The 19,931-nt window shown below is 49.7% G+C and overlaps 2 protein-coding genes across 2 annotated transcripts; one reads left to right on the forward strand and one right to left on the reverse strand.

The window, feature by feature from the left end:
- Window positions 1-2,209: 2,209 nt before the first annotated feature.
- On the reverse strand, window positions 2,210-3,233 carry LOC116310272 (GTPase IMAP family member 7-like). Its single transcript, XM_031727034.1, has 2 exons — window positions 3,170-3,233; window positions 2,210-3,048 (listed from the first exon to the last, which is right to left on the reverse strand). Exons 1-2 carry the CDS (start codon window positions 3,231-3,233, stop codon window positions 2,210-2,212), a joined length of 903 nt encoding a protein of 300 aa, XP_031582894.1.
- A 9,295-nt stretch (window positions 3,234-12,528) lies between these two features.
- Window positions 12,529-13,431, forward strand: LOC116310262 (cyclin-dependent kinase 2-like). The gene has a single exon (XM_031727026.1). It carries the CDS (start codon window positions 12,529-12,531, stop codon window positions 13,429-13,431), a length of 903 nt encoding a protein of 300 aa, XP_031582886.1.
- Window positions 13,432-19,931: the final 6,500 nt, after the last annotated feature.

Raw genomic sequence — 19,931 nt, forward strand, 5'->3', positions numbered from 1 at the left:
GATTCACCGTGCCCCGGAATCTCACATTTGTAATAACCCCTGTGCAGCGCGTTGGTAAAGTTCCTGATCACCATGTAGCCTCTCGCCTGCTCGGATAGGATCTCGTTGTCTTTATAGAACACGGTCGCCGTGTCGGGCAGTATGTCGGACGAGTCCAACGTGCACGTTAGCGCAGCGTCATCGCCTTTTGTCAGGGGAACGGTTGACACCCTCATAGTCACTGCTACGACACCCACTACGGTCAGAGCCATGGTTCTGCTGCGGCGGCGTCCGTCCTTCGAAGCACACCAATAATTCCCTATGTTCTCCCGATCAACTGTTATGTGGCACGCCAAGTCTGACAACATCCCTCGGTCCGTGCCGCACTGAGATATGCCCCGCCGTGTCTCCGTCCAAATAATCAAGTCATCCGAGCAATTTTTCGCTACACAATACAAAGCGATATGCTCACCTTCGTGCACCTGCCAAGTCCCGCGGTTCGACATAACCAAGTGGACATCGGGACGCGAGAATACGACCGATGGAGAGTATACGTGCGAGGGAGCGATGGTAACGTTGAGTCCGAGAGGGGCCTCGGACTCTCCCTCGTCCGACTGGCAAAAGTACAACCCTCCATCGAACGGATAAAGACAGGCTATGTTGCAAATGTGTCCCATGCGAATGCCCCAAGAGCCGTAACCGCACTGTCGAGCGGGCCTGGCAGGCCAATCTCGGATGGCCCACACGGTCATCGCGTTCGAGGCGTTCGTGGTGTCGTTGCAGCTCAAAATCAGATTGTCTCCCGTTTTTGCAATCAAATGATTCACCTTCACGGGAACCCCGTTCAACGTAGCGGTAAGCGAACCGCTCCTGAGTCTTTTTGACGCGCTCGGTTCTAAAGGCGTCTCCGTGGCGTTGTCCGCAGGCCTCATCGCGATGGTTTTCCTCTCCTTCGCCTCCAGCCGCACAGCCGAGGACGACAATGTCTCGATTGTACATTTGTACAAGCCTGCGTGCGCGCGGGAAAAATGGTGAATGGACATTCTCCGTCCTGAGCGTTCCCCGATCAGCACGTCGTCTTTGTAGAAACGGACAAGAGCCTTTGGGTTGACGGCAGCATGTAGCAGCGTTCTGCAGGTCAAAAACACATCGTCCCCCTCTACGATAGGGACGGCGGAGGGTTGCAAGAGCAAAGATCCTTCTGTCATTGTGAAGCTGAGGAGGTTAGCGACCGCACCCTCTTTGTTTTCACACCAGTAAATGCCCTGGTGACACGGGGACGGATAGCCGATGATACAGGCGGGAGGCTTTGCGCCGGGCACGTTACAGTGAGATCTGCCCCGGTTCGAAGTGTTCCGCATCACGACCCACTCGCCGTCATCAGGGCACGACATGAAAAATCTCTCTTTGCGGAACTTCTGCACAAAGGCGGTCGTGTTTGCTTGTTGTTGCATGGATCTGGCAGTACGAAAACATCGGGCGGACGCAGACGGTTTGGTCACGGTGAGGTTTACGACGTTAGAGATGACACCCTGGTCGCTTTCACACCAGTAAACCCCCGTGTTCCACGGGTAAAGGTATCTCACGTGGCAGAAAGTATCGGACTCCCTCCTCCCCCAATCGATTCCGCACTTGCTCCCAACTTCCTTGTAAGTGTTCCGTGTCAAAGTCCAGTTGCTCGGGCACGATATGCCAAATGACTCTCCCTCGAATTTCCACATAACGGTTGCGGGCTTGTTTGTGTCGATGTGGCCTATGATATGATTAGGCGTCGGGTGTGTCATCAAGCAGCTTGGTAGTAAGACGAAACATATCAGCTTCCATATAGTGACAGTCATGTCTGACGCGGTAGTTTGCGCGTCTTGTTTTTTTGATCTGACACAATCTAAAGCAACCCCGAGACAAAAAGACGAATGTAAACAGATGCACTCTCACTCATATGATATCAATCTAGTGTAGGCTGTTTAACAACACGTACGCCGGTCGGGGACATGTTATACGCCGGTCGGGAACAGGAAGGGAACATCGAGTTGGTACACGCATTGTACACCAATTGTCGTATACAGTCCAATGAAAGCACTGACACATCAATGTGTGGGCGTTATATTTTTATTACAAACAAAGATTACCGACTTCTGCGGTAGGAAACAATGGCAGTCGTACTCATGATGTTCTGTCGAGAGAAATGAAATTTGAAAAAAAAACCAGGAGATTGACCTTGTGTAAGTCGTTAAGTGAACATCACCCACGTACAATTGAACTGTGAGTACCCGAGCGCTCCCCCTATCCCCATCAAAACATAGGACGACAAGTACGCTCCGGTTCCAAACAATCCGAGTGAAGTAAGACCGAAAAATCGGCACCATTCCCTTGCTTTTATCATATCCTCATGTTCTTTTCTCATATGCTCTTCCGCTCGCCTCTTCGTCTCCCTCTCTAGCTCCAGTTTCTTCTGCGCATTGCGATACATGTCGTTGCTATAGTGCTTGCCTCCGTTGAATTCGACCATGTCCTGTATTTTACCGAGCAGACCGTACACTTGCGTTCTGTTGTGTCTCATAGTATTGTTCAGCGTGTGGTACCTGCCGCCGCACTGATTTATCAGCTTTTGTAGGGCTTTGCTTTCCCGTATGTAATCTTTCACCGTTTTACCCTGCAGCAGATCACCGTGGGTGAACAGGACCATGATATACGTAGAAGCGTCTTCTCCGAAATTATCTAGAATCCATTTCACGGTGTTTCGTTCCTCTTGTGTGAATCTGGACTTCAGGCTGAGCACTAAAAGGAATCCGTGAGGTCCGGGTAGCGACCGCTCGACGCATTCTTCGATTTTCAGTTTCACCTCGTCTTGAGTTTTGGTTGTATCGAACAACCCCGGAGTGTCGACCACCACGGTCCGAGCTCCGTTTATTTCCGTCTCTTTCTTCACACACCCGTTGGTGACGGATTGGGGTGACATGCCCTCTTCGAAAGCGGTGTCGTCTCCGAGTATAGTGTTACCAGAAGCGCTCTTACCAGAACCCGTTTTACCTACCAGAATCACTCTCACGTCCGCGCGCTTCACATAGCCTACGAGGGATTACATGCGTGTTATTATTTCAGTAAAAGACGCGTGTGTGTGTTTCCATTTGCACTGATGTGTGTTTGGCCTGCTCATACCCACCATCGTTTACGGTCTCACAAAGCGTACCGTGTCCGCTTATCAACAGCAACGCGACAAGTGAAAAGATCCCTTTAACTATCGTCTTTTCCATGGTTGCAAGGGACCAGCGTGTACTCGGAACAATGTAATAAGTATTCTTGTCAAAACCAAATGATAAATTACAACGTTGCCGCTCATTGGGTAGGGTAATAGCTTGGGTAATGGAGGGAGGCTAGGGTCTGCTGATGTGACAGTTGGCCCATTGTGGAAGTGTCAACGGTAATCTGAGGGTTTTTTTTACAGCTCACAAACGTGAGACAGAAATGTTTTTTGTGTGTACATTGCTCGGGTAAAGTAATACCTCGGTCGGGGTAACATTATACCTCGGCCGGGAAACAATTATACGTCGGTCGGAGTAACATTATACCTCGGTCGGGAACTGTAATACGTCGGTCGGGAAACTGTAATACCTCGGTCGGGAAACAATTATACCTCGGTCGGGACAAGAATAATACGTCGGTCGGGAAACAATTATACCTCGGTCGGGACAAGAATAATACGTCGGTCGGGAAACTGTAATACCTCGGTCGGGAAACAATTATACCTCGGTCGGGGCGAAGCCTATGTGTCTGATGGCAATGAAACAGGGCTCATGAATCGCCGTGTGTGTTTGACACTGGAAGAAAAGCAAGGCTCGGGTCTATCGATATCACTAACGCCGATAGTATCATGGAAACGGCAACGGACAGGGTAATACAATGGAAGTACGACATAGGCAACCTATTTTATTGGTTTGCTGATGAAATCCTCGAGGCCTTCGCGGACAAATTCCCGGAGACACCAGCCGATATAAAGTATATGGAGAACAACGTCGTTAAGCTATGGCGTTTGGCGGAGTACAGCGCAAAAGACAGGAAGAGAGCCAACCTGTTGCTAACCTTGCTTGAAAAATACAACGAGTCGGACTTCTGGGACCTAGTGGGCGGTGCAGCGAAAGGACAAGAAGGTAACACTTCATAGCCTGTAGTGCTACATCACCTCTGTATTTGATATGACATTGTATCGACTTTAACAAAGTGTTCTTTTTTTTACATCCCAACAGTACGAGGGGACGCCACTTTCAGAATGACCGCATTCGCCAGAAAGATCCTGGGGTCCGGAGCGCAGTATTATATGGTCATGCGCTCCATTCGAAATTACAATTTCCTGCGAGACATCAAAACCGTTGATGTGCCCATAGCTACGGTACATGAAGAAATGTTGATTCTCACAGAGGAATATTACAGGATATTTCACATGAACCGAACCACAGAAGGCAGGGTCCGTGCCCTCAAAAGGATAATATTTGACTCTCCCGAGATCTCGGATCAAGTCAAGCAGAGTGTGGCACTGGTGTTCGCTATGTACAACTTACACTCGTTCGGGATCTTCAACTGCGAGCCCGAGAAAATGTTTGAGAAAGTGCATGTCGACGGTGTAAACTAGTGATGTTGTGTGTTTGTAAAATGTCATCATTGTAATAAAAATACATTTGACTGCATATTGAAGTGTCTACATTTTGTTCATTTCCACAAATGTATATGATATGTAGTGTGGTTTTCTGAGAATACTTAGAGACAACTACTATCACAGATAATGGGTTGTACGCAACTACCAGCACAGAGACACAAGTGCAGTTTGGCAGCGCGATGCGCACCTCGGTCGGGAAACAAATATACCTCGGTCGGGAAACAAATATACGTCGGTCGGGAAACAATAATACCTCGGTCGGGAAACAAATATACCTCGGTCGGGAAACAAATATACGTCGGTCGGGAAACAATAATACCTCGGTCGGGAAACAAATATACCTCGGTCGGGAAACAAATATACGTCGGTCGGGAAACATTTATACCTCGGTCGGGAAACAAATATACGTCGGTCGGGAAACAATAATACCTCGGTCGGGAAACATTTATACCTCGGTCGGGAACGTCCGGCTGTAAAACAAAGAAGGCGCTTCATCGAGTGTGTTCATACCTGACCGTAATACAGCGCCTGCAAGACCAATATGGCTGTAGAACAACTAAAAGCCTGGCAATATGACATTGAGGAGAGAGCTGTCTATGGTGCAGAGCGGATCATGGACGATTACATGTCCGAGATCTACGATGTGCCAGATGAAATTGTGGACATGCGGAACGGGTTTTACAAATTGCGCGCTCTAGTGCAATACAGTATGGCGGACAACAACAGAGCCCAAGTGTTATTGCAAGCGCTCGAGAGCAATGAAAACTATCTGCACAGAGACTTGTGTACTCGCGGACCACAGGGCAAAACAAGTAAGTCGCACGGCCTTTACCTTCATGCATTTGGTGTAATAGCGCACATTGTAAACGTGTGGTTAAGTTTTTTTTCTTTTGTCTTGGATGTCATCTCCACAGAAAGAGAACTGCCTGTGTTCAAGTTGAGCTCCAAAGCTCGCGAGGCCCTGGGACCGAATCTGGAGGAATTCAAAAATGCGGTGCGAGACCGTAGCATCTTGCATCACATCACAGATGTGAACGGTCCTTTGGATTTCATTCAGTCGGAGGGATTGTTATTGCCTGAGGAATATTACAATGTGTACAATATGCAGAAAGACGAAAGGGGCAGATTCTCTGAGATCAAACAGCTGTTGAGATCTAGTGTACTGCCAAAGGTGGCAAAGGACAGCATACTGTTGATTTTAGCGGCGTTCAACATGCACAGTTTTGGGGTTTTGACTCGTGACCCTGAAAGGTTCTTAGAAAAGGCGTAATGTTTGCATCGTTTGTGTTCTCTGTCATGCTCTGTATGACACCTGTTCAATTTGTCTGTGACTAAGAAATAAAAAAGTCTTTGTGAACAAAAAGCCTTGTTTGTATGTCTTTATTGTACATATCATGTCATTGGTACGGTTACAGTTTTCGTACGTACAAAATCCAATAAAATAAACATCACACAAATCAACGCGGGTCTCAAACGGCTGTCTTTCCCGATGGTCACGGTCTTCATCGAAGTCAGCGAGTGACATCTGTGGCCTGTGGGGATGAGTCTGCTGCTCCGCGCTTCGCGGTGTGGTAGGAACCGTAGCTGACAGCCTCGAGGGTCCTCGGTCGCATTACGAATAGTCCGATCTTAGTGGCAACGATCATTGTCCTACAAAAACATTGCGCGTGCAAGCAAGGCGCACACGAGCACGGCGACTATCACAGTGATCAACACAACCTCTGTGTTCTGCGAACTACCGCGCCTGTGATGTTTTGCAGTACCGCGCCTGTGATGTTTTACAGTGTTCATGGCTGCTTTACGGTCTGCCTTTTCCTGTTGCCTGATTGCTTTTCGCATGGCTTTTCGGTTGTCATCTCGCTGTGAAAAAGCCATCATGGGATTTTTTTTTCGTGCCAAGTTTGTGCTGCGCATCGTGCCCACAATAGAACAGGCGTTTCTTCGTCCAGCCGAGGAGTCGTTCTCACGAAAGAGAAACCAAGTGGTACACAGCAACACGGCAGAGGTCGGAATGCGAAAGGCGTGCGAGATGTTCCTCTTGTATACACGGCTCGGTAGTATTACGTATGTCACTCTGGGAGAGATTCCTCTCGTATACGTCGGTCGGGGTGTGTAATGTATGTCGATCGGGAGGTTTATATGGACTTGTAACAAGAAAAACCCGAGATTAACAAGTCCGTCGCATCATTCCGTGAGTAGGCTTGAACCGTATGCATCTTATACAAACGTGGTGTAACATGGGCAATCTCGGACGACTGTGCTTATACATGCTAGCGGCCTGTGCTTCTTGTGTAGGTAAGGTACGCGGTGTCTATCCCATCTGCTGCAATTGCCCAAAAGTTCTGTTGCGTTGACACGATTGTACTTTTTTCGTCTACAGTAATACACAAACGACCCGGAGACGATGTTGTGCTCCCGTGCCGGAGGGACTGCGCCTTACAAGTTCTAGAGTGGACTCGTAAAGACGTGACCAGTGACAGTTATGTGTTTTTTTACAGGAACGAGAGGTCTTACGAAAAGTATCAGATCGATGCCTATAAATCGAGAGTATATTTAAAGGATCCGAATGTGGACCAAGGAGACTACAGTGTAATAGTAAAGAATCTCACTGTCAGTGACACAGCGGTCTATTGTTGTAGAGTCTTATGCGACACCTCACCGCCAGGAGAGCGAGTCTACGTGTCTCTCGTTGTATCTCCCGAGGTGCAATACAACAGCGGGCGCGGTAGAGAAATATCATCGATTGCACTGTTGACCTTAGCGTGTGTCATAACGGTTGTCTTGCTGTGACAAGCACATTCCGTTGACGATAAACGCCAGACGCCGTGTGCACATATATAAAGCCATCGGCGTCCTGGGCAGAAGCATCACATCACAATGAACGCCTCGGCGTACCACATCACACTCTCTCACCCGGACACGGAGCTAGCGGACAAGAAGTTCGTCAAGCGTTACAGGTTCACCAACTTGTGGGCGGACAAAATCATGGAATTGCATGTGCGACACACCGATCTGTTGGACAAGTTCACTGAGCACGAGCACGGGAAATCACACTGTCACTACATCGAGCTGCTCTTCGTTCCGGACCTGCGCGCCCAGAGCGTATCGGGTTTTCAAATGGCAGACTTCTGGATGGACTTTCAAGTCGATCGAGTTGTAAACTGGGATCGCTGGTACGTGCAGGTGAACCGCTGCCCCGCTAAAGGTTGGCAACTGCACATTTTGGTGGCAAGCAAGAACGCGACGGATGTCGACGCTGACAATTTCACAGCGGACGTGTGGCGAGCCTACAAGAACTACTTCGACCGCTGCAGTCCGCTCGAACCAGGACCATCGTTACCATTGGCATCTTACGGCGATCAGGTGTTTGAAGACCACAAAGCGCGGCTCATACGGACCGTTCAGGGGGACTTTCACGATCTCGTGGAAGACATGAGCCGCGTCCCACCTCTAGGCAGTGTCTATCGTACCCCATCGCAGCACGGAGAGTGCATGCTGTGGTGCGACACCAATGATCCTCATTACAAGCGGTGTACGGCTCAACTGTGGCGAGCGACCGCTACCAAAGTAGCGGCGTCTGCATAACTGTAACATCTAACTAACGCTATGATAAAAGCTGTATTGTCTTGTCGTATCATAACACTCTTGTGCGCAATAATAAAAATGTACTTGCTTGAGAAAAATATGGTCGCTTGTGGTGTTTCTATTACCCCCCCCATTGTCCAAGCCTACATAAGAGTGTAAACATACCACCTAAAAAACACAAGTGATTTGTGTATCAATTTTATTTCAATATTACACCAGCGTAACACTTTGTGTATGTACATAATGTTTAAAAACTTGTACAAAAAAAACAACATTATCATCATCAGTTACATTCACAGAAAATTGTACGCGATTGTATTCATGGTATCAATTTCGTGTTCCGTCAAAAGCGGCCAGTGCATACAGTGATTTAACCCTGTATACGTGTAGTTGTCTTCTCGCGCGGGCATAGGCACAAGCGTTACACGCTCCGGCACTTTACAGTCTACCAAAAGCCCCCGCGTCTCACAAGCCCGTGTTTCTAACCATAAGTGTATGACGCTCAGTAGTCCTGGTAACTGACAACTGTGACACAACGGAAAAACCAAGTCTTCATCCCAGTCCTCGTCGTCGCTAGCGTCGTCGCATTCGTCGTATTCGTCTGTGTCGTCGTTACATTCCATATCACTTTGGTCCTCAGCACCTTCGAACGTGCTGTCCGCGTCGGTTTCGGGGCAACTCTCCACACCAGAGTCTTGAGCACTTTGCGGCTCGGAAGCTTGCTGCTCTTCTTGTTCTTGCTGCGGATAGCCACTTGCCCAGTCAACCCACGTGTCACAAGTGATGAACACCGGGCCTCTGGCTTGCTTATACACATTCCACATACCACTTACGCGATGTGGGACCCTGCTGCTTCCAGGCACTATCATGTCATTCAACATACCGCCGATCGACACCAGGTTATAGAAAGACGCGTCGTCGCCCGGGGTGTGAGTTTTGGGTAGCACGGAATCGTAGCCTCGGTCTTTCACCAACTCCCTATTGCCCGTCAGGGCTAGATACAACAAATCCAACACACCTCTCACCGGCATATAGAAAACGTTGACAAAATGTCCCGGTGATGCGGCTTCGTGTACCCGACAAGGATAACCCTCCTCTGCAGAACCCACGATCGAAGTGAACTTCAAACACGGCACGAAGTTTGTTGTGATGTACTCTACGGTAAACCGATGACCGGTCATCCAGCTTCCAGCGCCCAGTTCGGCAGAAATCCACGGGCGCTGACTGGCAAAGCCGTGCGTGTTGACCGGGGGTTCGTCGAACGCTGTCCTTTGTCGCTTTGCGGCAGACCCGCTGTCGGTCGTAGAATCCGCATCTCTAACGATGCTGCGTTTCAGCGCTGCCATCACGAGTGCTTCTTAGGAGATGCTACGCGGCGATACTGTCAGCAGCTTATGCTCGGTCCACTACTTATATATGACAGCGATGATGCTGCTTTTGGTTTTTCTGCTACAACAAAGACCGTGTGAAAAACATTGCTTGAGTACGGTGATGGTTGTACATTTCCCGTCCGTCTCACACCTACTGTGAAAAATACACTACCTTGCGAGACATATATGTATAGCGGCGCGTAATCTCCTACACGGGACCGCATATACTGCGGATCTGAAATGATGGAGCTGTCTTTTTTATGGTCTCTTTGGGTTGTATTACATGAACACACAACCTCTTGTATGGCGTGTGATAACAAAAAATGCACAGCATAAGAAGAAATAGGCCACACTCAAACATAGTGAAATGATCGTTGCGTTTTTATTTACTTGACAACACGTACATTTTGCATTACATCGATCGTGATGTGTAACGGGCACGTTCAACAACACAGTGAAATCTTTCTGCGATATGCACCATACACCGACTCCACAGAAAGCTCAACGTCGTCATACAATGTGTACCACATGGCTTTTCGAGCGTCGTCTACACAATACACACTACGCCACTGATCGGTCCAATAGTCCATGATGTCTTTGTAATTCACCTCGGGTGTCTGCATTGAAGAGACGTCGTGGGGCAAGACCGTTGTAATTTTCAAACCACACTGCCTGTAGTCTCCAGTCAACAACCACCTGTCGAGCACGGCTACCAGACCTGGCAAATGCTCGGAGTGACACAGAGGAAACGCGTATTGTGTAGCACGGTCTCCCTGTGCGCCCATCATTGTTTTGCGGCCTTGGTGGGTCATCATATCCCAGCCGCTTGTTGTGAGGAAGATGTTGCCGCAAGGGTGTCTGACAATGCCACAACGGATATTTCTAATGCCGCGCAATCTCATGTGCTGCTCATCTAGCACAGGGAGCTCGAGCATGCTAGCGTCACTATCCTCGGCGAGGTACGTGGCGGATCCGCGGGGTTTGTCTTCATATTGTGACTGCGCACCTCCCGGTACGCTTATCGTCACCATGTGAGAACAGCCTAGTTTGTCGTAATAAAGGCTCGTGTAGGGAGGACACTTGTTGTTCTTCACCACGGGCACATACGCGTCCGACCAATTGCTGTGGTACGCGTCGGTGTAACGCTTGACATTATGCGTCAGAAGCAAGCGCAGCAAATCCAGTGTAATTCTGAGCGGAATAAACATCTGGCCCGCCAAAACTTCATTTGCGAGGCAGCTTGTCAGAGACACAGCGCTACCGGGTGAACCTGTTGTACGCGTACTCGTGAACAGCAGACAAGGTACATGTGACTTGAGCATGTACCGCACAGTGAAAGCTTCTCCGCCTTCACATTGCAGCGCGTCTTCTCCCAAAAAGACTTCGCACCATGTCTTTTTAGAGGGCTCTTTGTGGGCCAATGTGTACTTGGCATCGTAGTGTTCCCACAACGAGTCACGGTCCAAAGAATCCATGTTTGTGTTTAACGAACAAACCAGGCACTCGATGTGTAAAGCCGTTCACTGCGTAAGAGTCTTGCGAACAGCAAGCGTATTAGTATATCAGTGTAAGCAATATCTTCAACAACAAGCTCCGATCATCTAGCATGCGTCCCCATCGGTATATAACGGTAGCCTGGGGTCAGACGGAGGGGTCTTCTTTTTCAAGGAACAACGTAATGCTACTGCTACAATAATTACAAGTAAAACAGTCACAGTTCCACCTATAGCGGCCCCCGCGTCAACACCGTTTTCTTCGCACTCATCAGCCACCGCAGGCGTTCCTGGCGTTAGCTGCTGAAAGTGACATTGTGTGTGTGGCTGACAGGAGTCAAGTGTTCCGTTGTAAAGTGTCCCGTCGCTACAGTCAGAGCACTTAGTGTCTGTCAAGGCCGTTCCTTTCTGACTGACGCGCTGTCCTGGTTTACAGCGTTTGTGTTCCCGTGCTTTTGTGCAGCTGTGTCCGGTAAGTTGTTCACAGTAGAATCCCTCCAGTGGTTCGCAGAGCGTGTCTGATGTAGTTGTGCACTGCTTCTTTAACTTCAGACCAAGAGTCGAGTGACAGTTTGTGCAGGGAGTACAGCGGTCCAGTCCATTAGGTTTCTTGGTGAAGGTTCCATCCGCGCAGGGCACACACGATGTACTTCTATACTCATTACAGTGTGTTTTCACTCGACTGCCCGCAAGACATTTCGGGCAGCATTCGTTTCCTATCCGATACTCTGCGTCATAACACGCGAGACCGCTGGAGATTTTAATCAGAATTATCAGAATGACCAGAAAGCGTGCGGGAGTCACAGGTTTCCAGAAACACCTCCCCGAGATGTGAGACGACGGAGTGGGGTGAACAGCAACACCGGGCTCTCTGTGAAAATGAAGACGAACACAGTCCATCGACTCGTTGCTCTTTAAGAATCCCATTTACAAGTACAGAAAACACCCTGGCTCCTGGACGATAGTTCCATGGTTTGAAATAAGAACGATCCAGTTAGTGGCACATCGTACCAGACTTTCATACTGATAATGTGCCCGACCGGTTTCCCGACCGAGGTATATTTTGTTCCCGACCGAGGTATAACGTTTCCCGACCGAGGTATAATCATTTCCCGACCGAGGTATAATCATTTCCCGACCGAGGTATAACGTTTCCCGACCGAGGTATAATCATTTCCCGACCGAGGTATAACGTTTCCCGACCGAGGTATAATCATTTCCCGACCGAGGTATAATACGGTCCCGACCGGCGTATAGTGCTTCCCCGACCGGAGTATGCTCACCCGCAACATTTGTATGAACAAAAACATCCTCTTATTTGTGTTGTCCGAATCATCAAGCCGACAAGGATTTAGCTTCAGCGCTTTGGTGTGAGAACAAACCCTTGTTTTTTTACAGCGGGCAATTCAGTGCAATGTGTCACAAGTAGCGGACTGGTTCGTCTGTCTCCATGGAAAAATACATAGTTTTGCAGAAGATAGGCAGCGGACATTACGGGCACGTGTACTGGGTCAAGTGCCGGGAGACTGGCGACAATTACGCCTTGAAATGTCATCAGAACAACGCGGACGACAACGGCGTTTCCGAGTCCACTGTGAGAGAATTATCATGCCTTTCGGCTTTAAGAGGTCATCCGAACATCGTGGAGATGCTTGACTGTTTCCTGTACAATGGGCAAATATCGTCACTGATGCCATATCTTCCCTTGACGTTGTTTGACGTGATGTACCGAACGTGGCGCGGTCTGAGTGTACTACCTATACCTTACATTGCACGTTCCTCTCTTGAGATAGCGAATGCGCTGTCTTACATGCACGGACTAAACATGGTACACAGAGACCTCAAGCCCGAGAACGTGTTACTCACCGCGGACACGCTCACCGTGAAAGTGGCAGATATGGGACTGTCCAGGTACGCCATTGCCAAAGGCATGAGTTCCACCGTTGTGACCGAGCCATACAGAGCCCCAGAATTGTTCGTCAACGGTTGCATCGTGCCTTACACTTGTGCTGTGGACATGTGGAGTTTGGGTGTGATGATAGTAGACGCCATGGAGGCGAAGGTGGCATTTTACGACCCCAAGATCCCTACGGACAAATTCATTGCGGCCGCTTTAGACCCTGAACTGAGCGAGAGCGACAACTACCCCAGCCGCAAAACCGTGATGCCTAATGTCATGCGGCACAAACGTGTCAGCAGAATTGTGTTTAAACTGCTGCAGATGGATCCTAAGAAGAGACTCACCGCACGATCGTTACTGGCCGATGGTCAGTGGAGAAAGGGTTCCCGTGTCACTCCAGACATCATAAGTTATGTAAAACAATGCGTTGTCAATGCTAGATGGGACAAGTGAAGCGCATGTATGCTGTGTACATCTGTACAAGACACCTTTTTGGGTATTGTGATGGAGACGAATAAATGAAAAGTCATGTACATCACTGTGTTTGTCTACTTTACTTTATTTTCAAATGCCAACGCTTGTATTCCATGTGACATATACGGAGGGCACAGGCTGAGCAAAAAAAAAACAAAACACACAGGTACATCTTGTCACAAGCATAAAGTTAAATACATATCATGTATACAGAAACCCCAGAATTGTCACAAGCAGTGGTATATACATCGGTCCTCCGAATGCAACGGGGGCCTTAGAACAGCAAGGAGTCATCTTGTTGAGCGTGTCTTGCAACAGCTTAACTGTGGATCATAAGAGGATAGCACCGTTATGAAGATATGTGATAGGCCGCAAAAAAAACCATGTCGCGTTTGTGCGATTCTTACGTCCTGGTGATGCGGTCCTCAACTGCACCCTGGTCTCAACGTACTCCAGGGTCTTTAACGTAGGCACAGCCCAGTCGAGATCTTCTCTGGGCGCTATAAAGTGAAGCACACGATGTGTAGTTGCATGTTTATTATGTTTGCGTTTAAAACAAGCAAATGTATGTTCACATGTTACCGTACGTACATTCCGTGTCAGAGATCTCGCCGCCAGCGGTTTGCAGGCACGTCTCGTTAGCCGGTCCTACGTATTCGTATATGCACATTCTACAAATGTCAGCTCCGGCAGCAGCGGCAGACGCCTCGGTTAATTGGGACGCGGGACAGCAATCGGTAGGTCTATCGCTTTGGCTCATTGTGGAATTCCACACTACATTCCACACGTACGGATTTTTGCGGTCTACGGGCAACGCGTAGATCTTGTCTACGTTACCGCTTGTCTTGGCCGTGTAACGACGATACACGACCCGGTTATCAGGGTTTGGGATCAGGGGTCTGGCTATGACGACGAAGCGTTCGCCTCCTAACACGTAGCGGCCCTCGTCGCTACAGCTGAGGAAGCGGATGACAACTTTGTAACCGGCTGCCACGGGCGTTACGCTGTATAAAGAACTGTTGGGTGAGACACGTAGTCCGTCTTTGTAAAAGACAGATGCGGGACTGTCTAAAATCCCTGGCAACGTGATAGCTCGTCCCATGTCCCCGATCACAGCTTTATCTGCGGTGGACCTTGGTCTAATGGCGCTCTGGAGCGAGTACCTACACAAGAAACACAGCGCAAGAGCGAGCGCTGCGGCTGTGTTGTAACAAGCGGCCATTGTGAACGCTGAGAGGAAGGACGAGTTGTGCGAGCGCTTGCAAGAACGCGTCCTTATATACACTCTCAGAAACCCCTCCGACCGAGCGGTCAGACTTTCCCGACCGACTGCGCTGACTAAGCGTACACACTGGCTTGCCGCGTGTCGTGCTATGTGCTAGTTAGTTTGTGGTTTGAAAAAAAGGCTACAAGCACAAAGGTACACTCTTGATTCTTGCAGTAAATTACATAAAGACAAAATGTTTTTTAAAAAAATAAATCGGTCCACGTTGTTCTTTAGCTCCTGTGTATTTCGTTTTTTTTTCTTTGTGGGGTCCATACACGCAGTAAATAACGCGACACCGAGTTCACGTGCTGTTGCAGAATGTACATTACTCATTGAACTCGTGTTCAGCACAATGTGCCACAGACAATCGTGAGATACACACACACGAGACCGCCTGACTACACGGGTTGGAAATGAACACCATGTCCTCCGCGGAACCTGCGTATGTTTGCGAATACCCGATTGCGGATGTCATCTCTCAAGACATCGAAACACCTCCGCGTGACGAGTCACAGGATGAGCTGTCGCACCTCGAAGCGGAGATTGTACATCGCTACGTCGGCTATTGGTACGAGTGTTTGACACAGTGCATACTTCCACCCGAGGCGCCGTGTTCACAGTACGATGTTCAGATCGAACGTTTGTGTAGTCGCATCGCTGGAGGCGAAGTTGACATGATGACATTTGTACATGAGATGGATATGTTCTTGCACTCGGACACAACATGAGCGCATAGACTGATTGTATGATGATTTCTGTGCTAAAAAATAAAGATGCCGTCACAAAAAATATCATCGTCTTACAGTTTTATTCATTTATCACAAGAAACAACACAGTACATCTTTACACACATGGAATTACAGAACAACCGTACGCCGAAAGCGTATATGTCGTGTAGGGCGAGTTGTTGATAGCTGTCAAGGTTTCAACCCTGCTATCAATGGTGTGACGATCAGGTGGTTCAATAGCAATTTACATGGGGGGTTAATTTGTGACAAGGGCGCTGCTCTTATTGAAAATTCGATAGCCATCCGTAGTCTCCGTCTAACTCGATTTTTTTCACTGCCCCCGATGCAGCGTGTTTCATATAGTATTCGGATGACACGGGAGGCTTGTTGTTAAGGGGGGATTGTTCGGACATGGACCTTTTGTAAGCGGAAGACGGTGCGTTGTAAGAGGCTCCCGGCATCGGATTTCCTGCTGCCATCAAAGCGCCCCGATCCGGATTAGGCTTAGTGGTTCTATCGATGACAGGTGGCAGAGTCGAGCGTCGCCCGCCGAAACGGATGCGGCGTTTTTCTTGTAATTGCAGAGACCCCATCTCGGAGCATATGTCGCTTTCACACGACTTTGCTGCACGGAGAGCCTCCAGGTCTCTGATCGCCTCGTAGTCACGGTCGTCGTTTGACAGTTCCACGGCTTGGATTTTGCAGTATCTCACGAGCGAACGCATGTCCATGAACACGTGCTTCTCGCCTGATCTTGACTTGGTAGAAAGCACGTACTTTGTGAACGTAGAGTCCGGTGTGATTGTGTATATGAGCGTGATTTTCCTGCCTTTGACGTATAGCTCAAACGAGCCCAACTCGTTATTAGGGGGTCCACACGTGAGCCCCGCAAAGCCGGTGTCTTGCTTGCTCATATGAACGTTCATATCTATATTGGCGAACGTTGGTATACCCGACGACACGACCGACGATCGCCAACGGTCCAAGTTCGACCCGGCGCCCCCGTTGCCCCCGTGGTAGCGGGTTGCGTCTTGGCTTCTGTAGTACGAGTCCGCCATGGTTTCTTTTTATTTTGTTGTTTGTTTGCTTAGAAACACAAGCACCAACGAATCGGCCTCGATGAACACAGTCCTCTGTGGGTTTTCTGTGACATCCTGGGCGAATGTTAATACTGTGTCGTTTGTGCGAGCGGGGAAGCCTACCAGGCAGATATCAGCATAGTCAATTTGACACAAAGCCTCGTCCACCAATTGTGTTTCACGAGTACGGAGAACACGACTTCATTTCGGTCGTGATCCACCAACCATCTCGCGCCAAGTTTATCCACGCGATCACTTAGCTCTCCGCAGTTGGTCTCGTTGGCCATGAAATCGAAGTATTTTTCGTACATTACGCTCAGATGCTTCAACAGCTGTTCTCCGTGGTATATCTCGACCGCGCACACGGTGTGTTCGTTTAACTCATGGGCTTCGCTCTCGACTCGCGCGTTGTGATTGTCTTGCACGGGAAGCGGATAAGTCGCGTACAAGTTGTGGAACCTCCCGCCGCTACACACGCTAGCTTCTTGGCATACCCGTATGAGGTTAGAATAAGCCGACGCGCACGCCTTCATAGTTGGCCCGCATAGCTCGGGATTAGTGTCCCACAACGATAGCGCCACGCTGCGATTTCTAGCCCTGATCGCCCTGAACTTCATGTCCTCAGACATATTAGAAACGTAGACCAGTTTCCCATCGCTGGTCAACCAAAAGGCTTTCATGACATTCCTCGACGCGCCGCGAGCGTGGTCCGAATCGCGGCTGTCGAGCAATTCCCCCGTCATCATTATCCTGTTACGTTCGACCGATTCTCTGTCGGTTAACGGATCCGCTCCGCCGGACGATGCGCAGTGATCTATTGTGGGTATACCCGAAAAAAGCCAACAGTACCTGAAGTGTATTTTATGCGGGAGGACGAATTGTATCAGAGAAGCTTTGGTGGGTCTCCTAAGTTCTTCTTCCGTGTAACATAGATTGAGGCTGTTTGTCAAAAGTCGCACAGGACAGAGTTGTACGCTGCCGTCGGCCTGAGTCGAATCTTCCCCGCACCTCGCCATGTTACGCCGAAATCCACTGTCTCCGCACGCGGAGGACGTTCGCTGGTTAGCGACCGAATGTGTCAGGGATTCCGTTTCATCTCAGCTCGTCTCGATTGGGGTGTCCGTGGATTGTCTCAGAATAAGGCTCTGCAAGACAAACAGAGACATCGAGAGAGAGCGCCAACAGGCTCAACTGAACGAAGAGTACAGAGAGCTGCTGACGAGTCGCACCGCGCAGGCTCTTCTGATACAACAGCTTGGTCTGGAGGGGGCCCGGGCGAGGATGAGAACTCTGCAAACGAACAACACCGTCAGTCAGCAAAACTCGAGCTTCGTCATGGGCAGATTCGGCAGCATGATCGACCGGGTGTTTGAATATTTCCGAGTCAAAGGTATGAAATTGGAACCCTTTCAGATAGAGCTCATGCGAGGTGTGGTCTTGGGGGTCGCGGGCAGCCAGCTGGGCGACGACCTGTACAAATACAAACACGTGTTGCTGTCTAAAGTGGGACTGGCGCCTCTGGGCTCCGAAGCGTTCGACTACGTGAAACCCACGCAGAGTCACTGGCACCACATACAGAAGGACTTCGAGTGCTACGCAAATCCGTACACGCTATGCCTAGCGCCAAGGCAGTGCGGTAAAAGTCTGATGATGAGACTGCTCCTGGCCTCGGTGTTGTTACATTTGGACATCAATGTTATGGTCCAGGCTCAGAACAACCACATGTGCACCACGTTGAGATTAGGGGTGGAATCCGCCATGGGAGATCTGCAGAGATTGCCGTCGTTCACCGAGGCAGAGAGACCGCTCGGCGTGTACGGGAGTCCCGAGAACAGGATCTACAGATTTCGCGAAGGATACAAGGGCTCGTCGTTCATTCACTTCCTGTCTTCTAGTAACGACGTAAGTATAACTGTGTCTGTTTTCAATGTTATTACAATCGACGATGTACGTTGTTCGGTGTTCCGCGGTCTTTGTCTGTTTGTACACACCCACACCATGCACATATATAAACCAGGTAAGTGTATCCGAGCACAGACTCTCGACTTCACAAAACCTCTTTGGTCACGGTAAGTAGTAGTTTCATTGCACATGTGCGCGCAAGCAACTGAAGCTATGGACAGGGAAGCTGAGGACGCTGGAGCGGGCGGTGTGGCACCAAGTCCGCACGACCATTTGTTTCTGACAAGAGGAGCGGATGCGGACGCGTGGCATCTGTGGAACTCGTCCGGCTCCGCGGTGTCCTTGCGCAAAGAGGATATCGTACGTGTTCGTCTGGTGAGGGCCGACATGGAACGGACCGCGTTCCATCACGTGCGCATCGCGAGAGACATCGCCGTGCCCGGACTCAAGGACCTACAATGCGTAGCAGGCCTGGACCTAGAACACTGCGAGCCTTCGTTTCATCCATCTTCGGCCGCAGCGGACGTCGATCTGGTGCACATGTGCGTCTCAAAGGGGATTAAGTGCGCTACCTTCCTGGAGAACTACGTTAAAACCAACAGCGACGATGAATTGGACCTAGGCGAACGCATGCACGCCCTGTGCGTTTCGGTGATAGGAGAAATGATGGACAGAGAGTACGATATAATGCACCACTACCCGTTGTTCAACCGGATGATCAGTATGTACTATTCAGAAACCGACAAGACTGTCCCTCCTTCGCTACAAGACGCAATCCGTCCAGGGGGGTTGTTGGACAGGAGCGTGCGCGAACACGAGTCTTTACATGGACTTTCTGTCACCGGACTAGATCACGTCACCTTCAAACATTGGAATTGCCCTTATGTGAAACCCATCGAAGCGGCGCACGAAGGGATCGAGACGACTGTGTCCGAGTCGAAACCAGATTCCCCAGCGGCAAGTCCTTGTGTTGTTGGTGTAGATGAAGAATTGACGAAAGCGGGGAAAATCGTTTTTTCTCCCGGTTGTCAGCAGAAGCAGCAGCAGCAGCACCACCAACGCCAGCAGCAGCAGGAGCAGCAGCACCAGCGGCAGCAGGAACACCAGCAGCAGCAGGAGCAGCAGCAGCAGCAGCAGCAGCAGCAGCAGCAGGAGCAGCAGCAGCAGGAGCAGCAGCCTCTAGGCACATTATACAGTTCGCCGTGTGGTACGACAGGAACGTGCTCAACTCGTGTCGAACGAACTGAAAGCATACACTGGTTCAACAACCACCCCGGTGTTCTCACAGACAGACCCGCTGCCTTTCCCTACACGGTCACTGTACACGTGGGACAAGGAGTGACGTTCGACGATTTGGTTACGTACTGTGTTACGCGCGAACCTGACACACAGATAGGAACGCTGTCGTGTCGCAGGGAATGGGGCTCAGTGAACCCAGTGTTGCTCATGGAGGACAAGACGGACCCCAAGACCAAGAAAATCGTACGGTCCTACGCGGTGACA

Source organism: Oreochromis aureus, linkage group 13 (genome assembly GCF_013358895.1).
Source record: "Oreochromis aureus strain Israel breed Guangdong linkage group 13, ZZ_aureus, whole genome shotgun sequence".
In the NCBI taxonomy this organism is placed as follows: Eukaryota; Metazoa; Chordata; class Actinopteri; order Cichliformes; family Cichlidae; genus Oreochromis; species Oreochromis aureus.

Bases quoted from the DNA above. Each gene is read 5' to 3' on its own strand.
- LOC116310272 (XM_031727034.1), bottom strand. From the start codon at position 3,233: ATGGAAAAGACGATAGTTAAAGGGATCTTTTCACTTGTCGCGTTGCTG. The intron at 3,049-3,169 runs GTACGCTTTGTG...AATCCCTCGTAG, and splicing joins GCTGTTGATAAGCGGACACG to GCTATGTGAAGCGCGCGGAC.
- LOC116310262 (XM_031727026.1), top strand. From the start codon at position 12,529: ATGGAAAAATACATAGTTTTGCAGAAGATAGGCAGCGGACATTACGGG.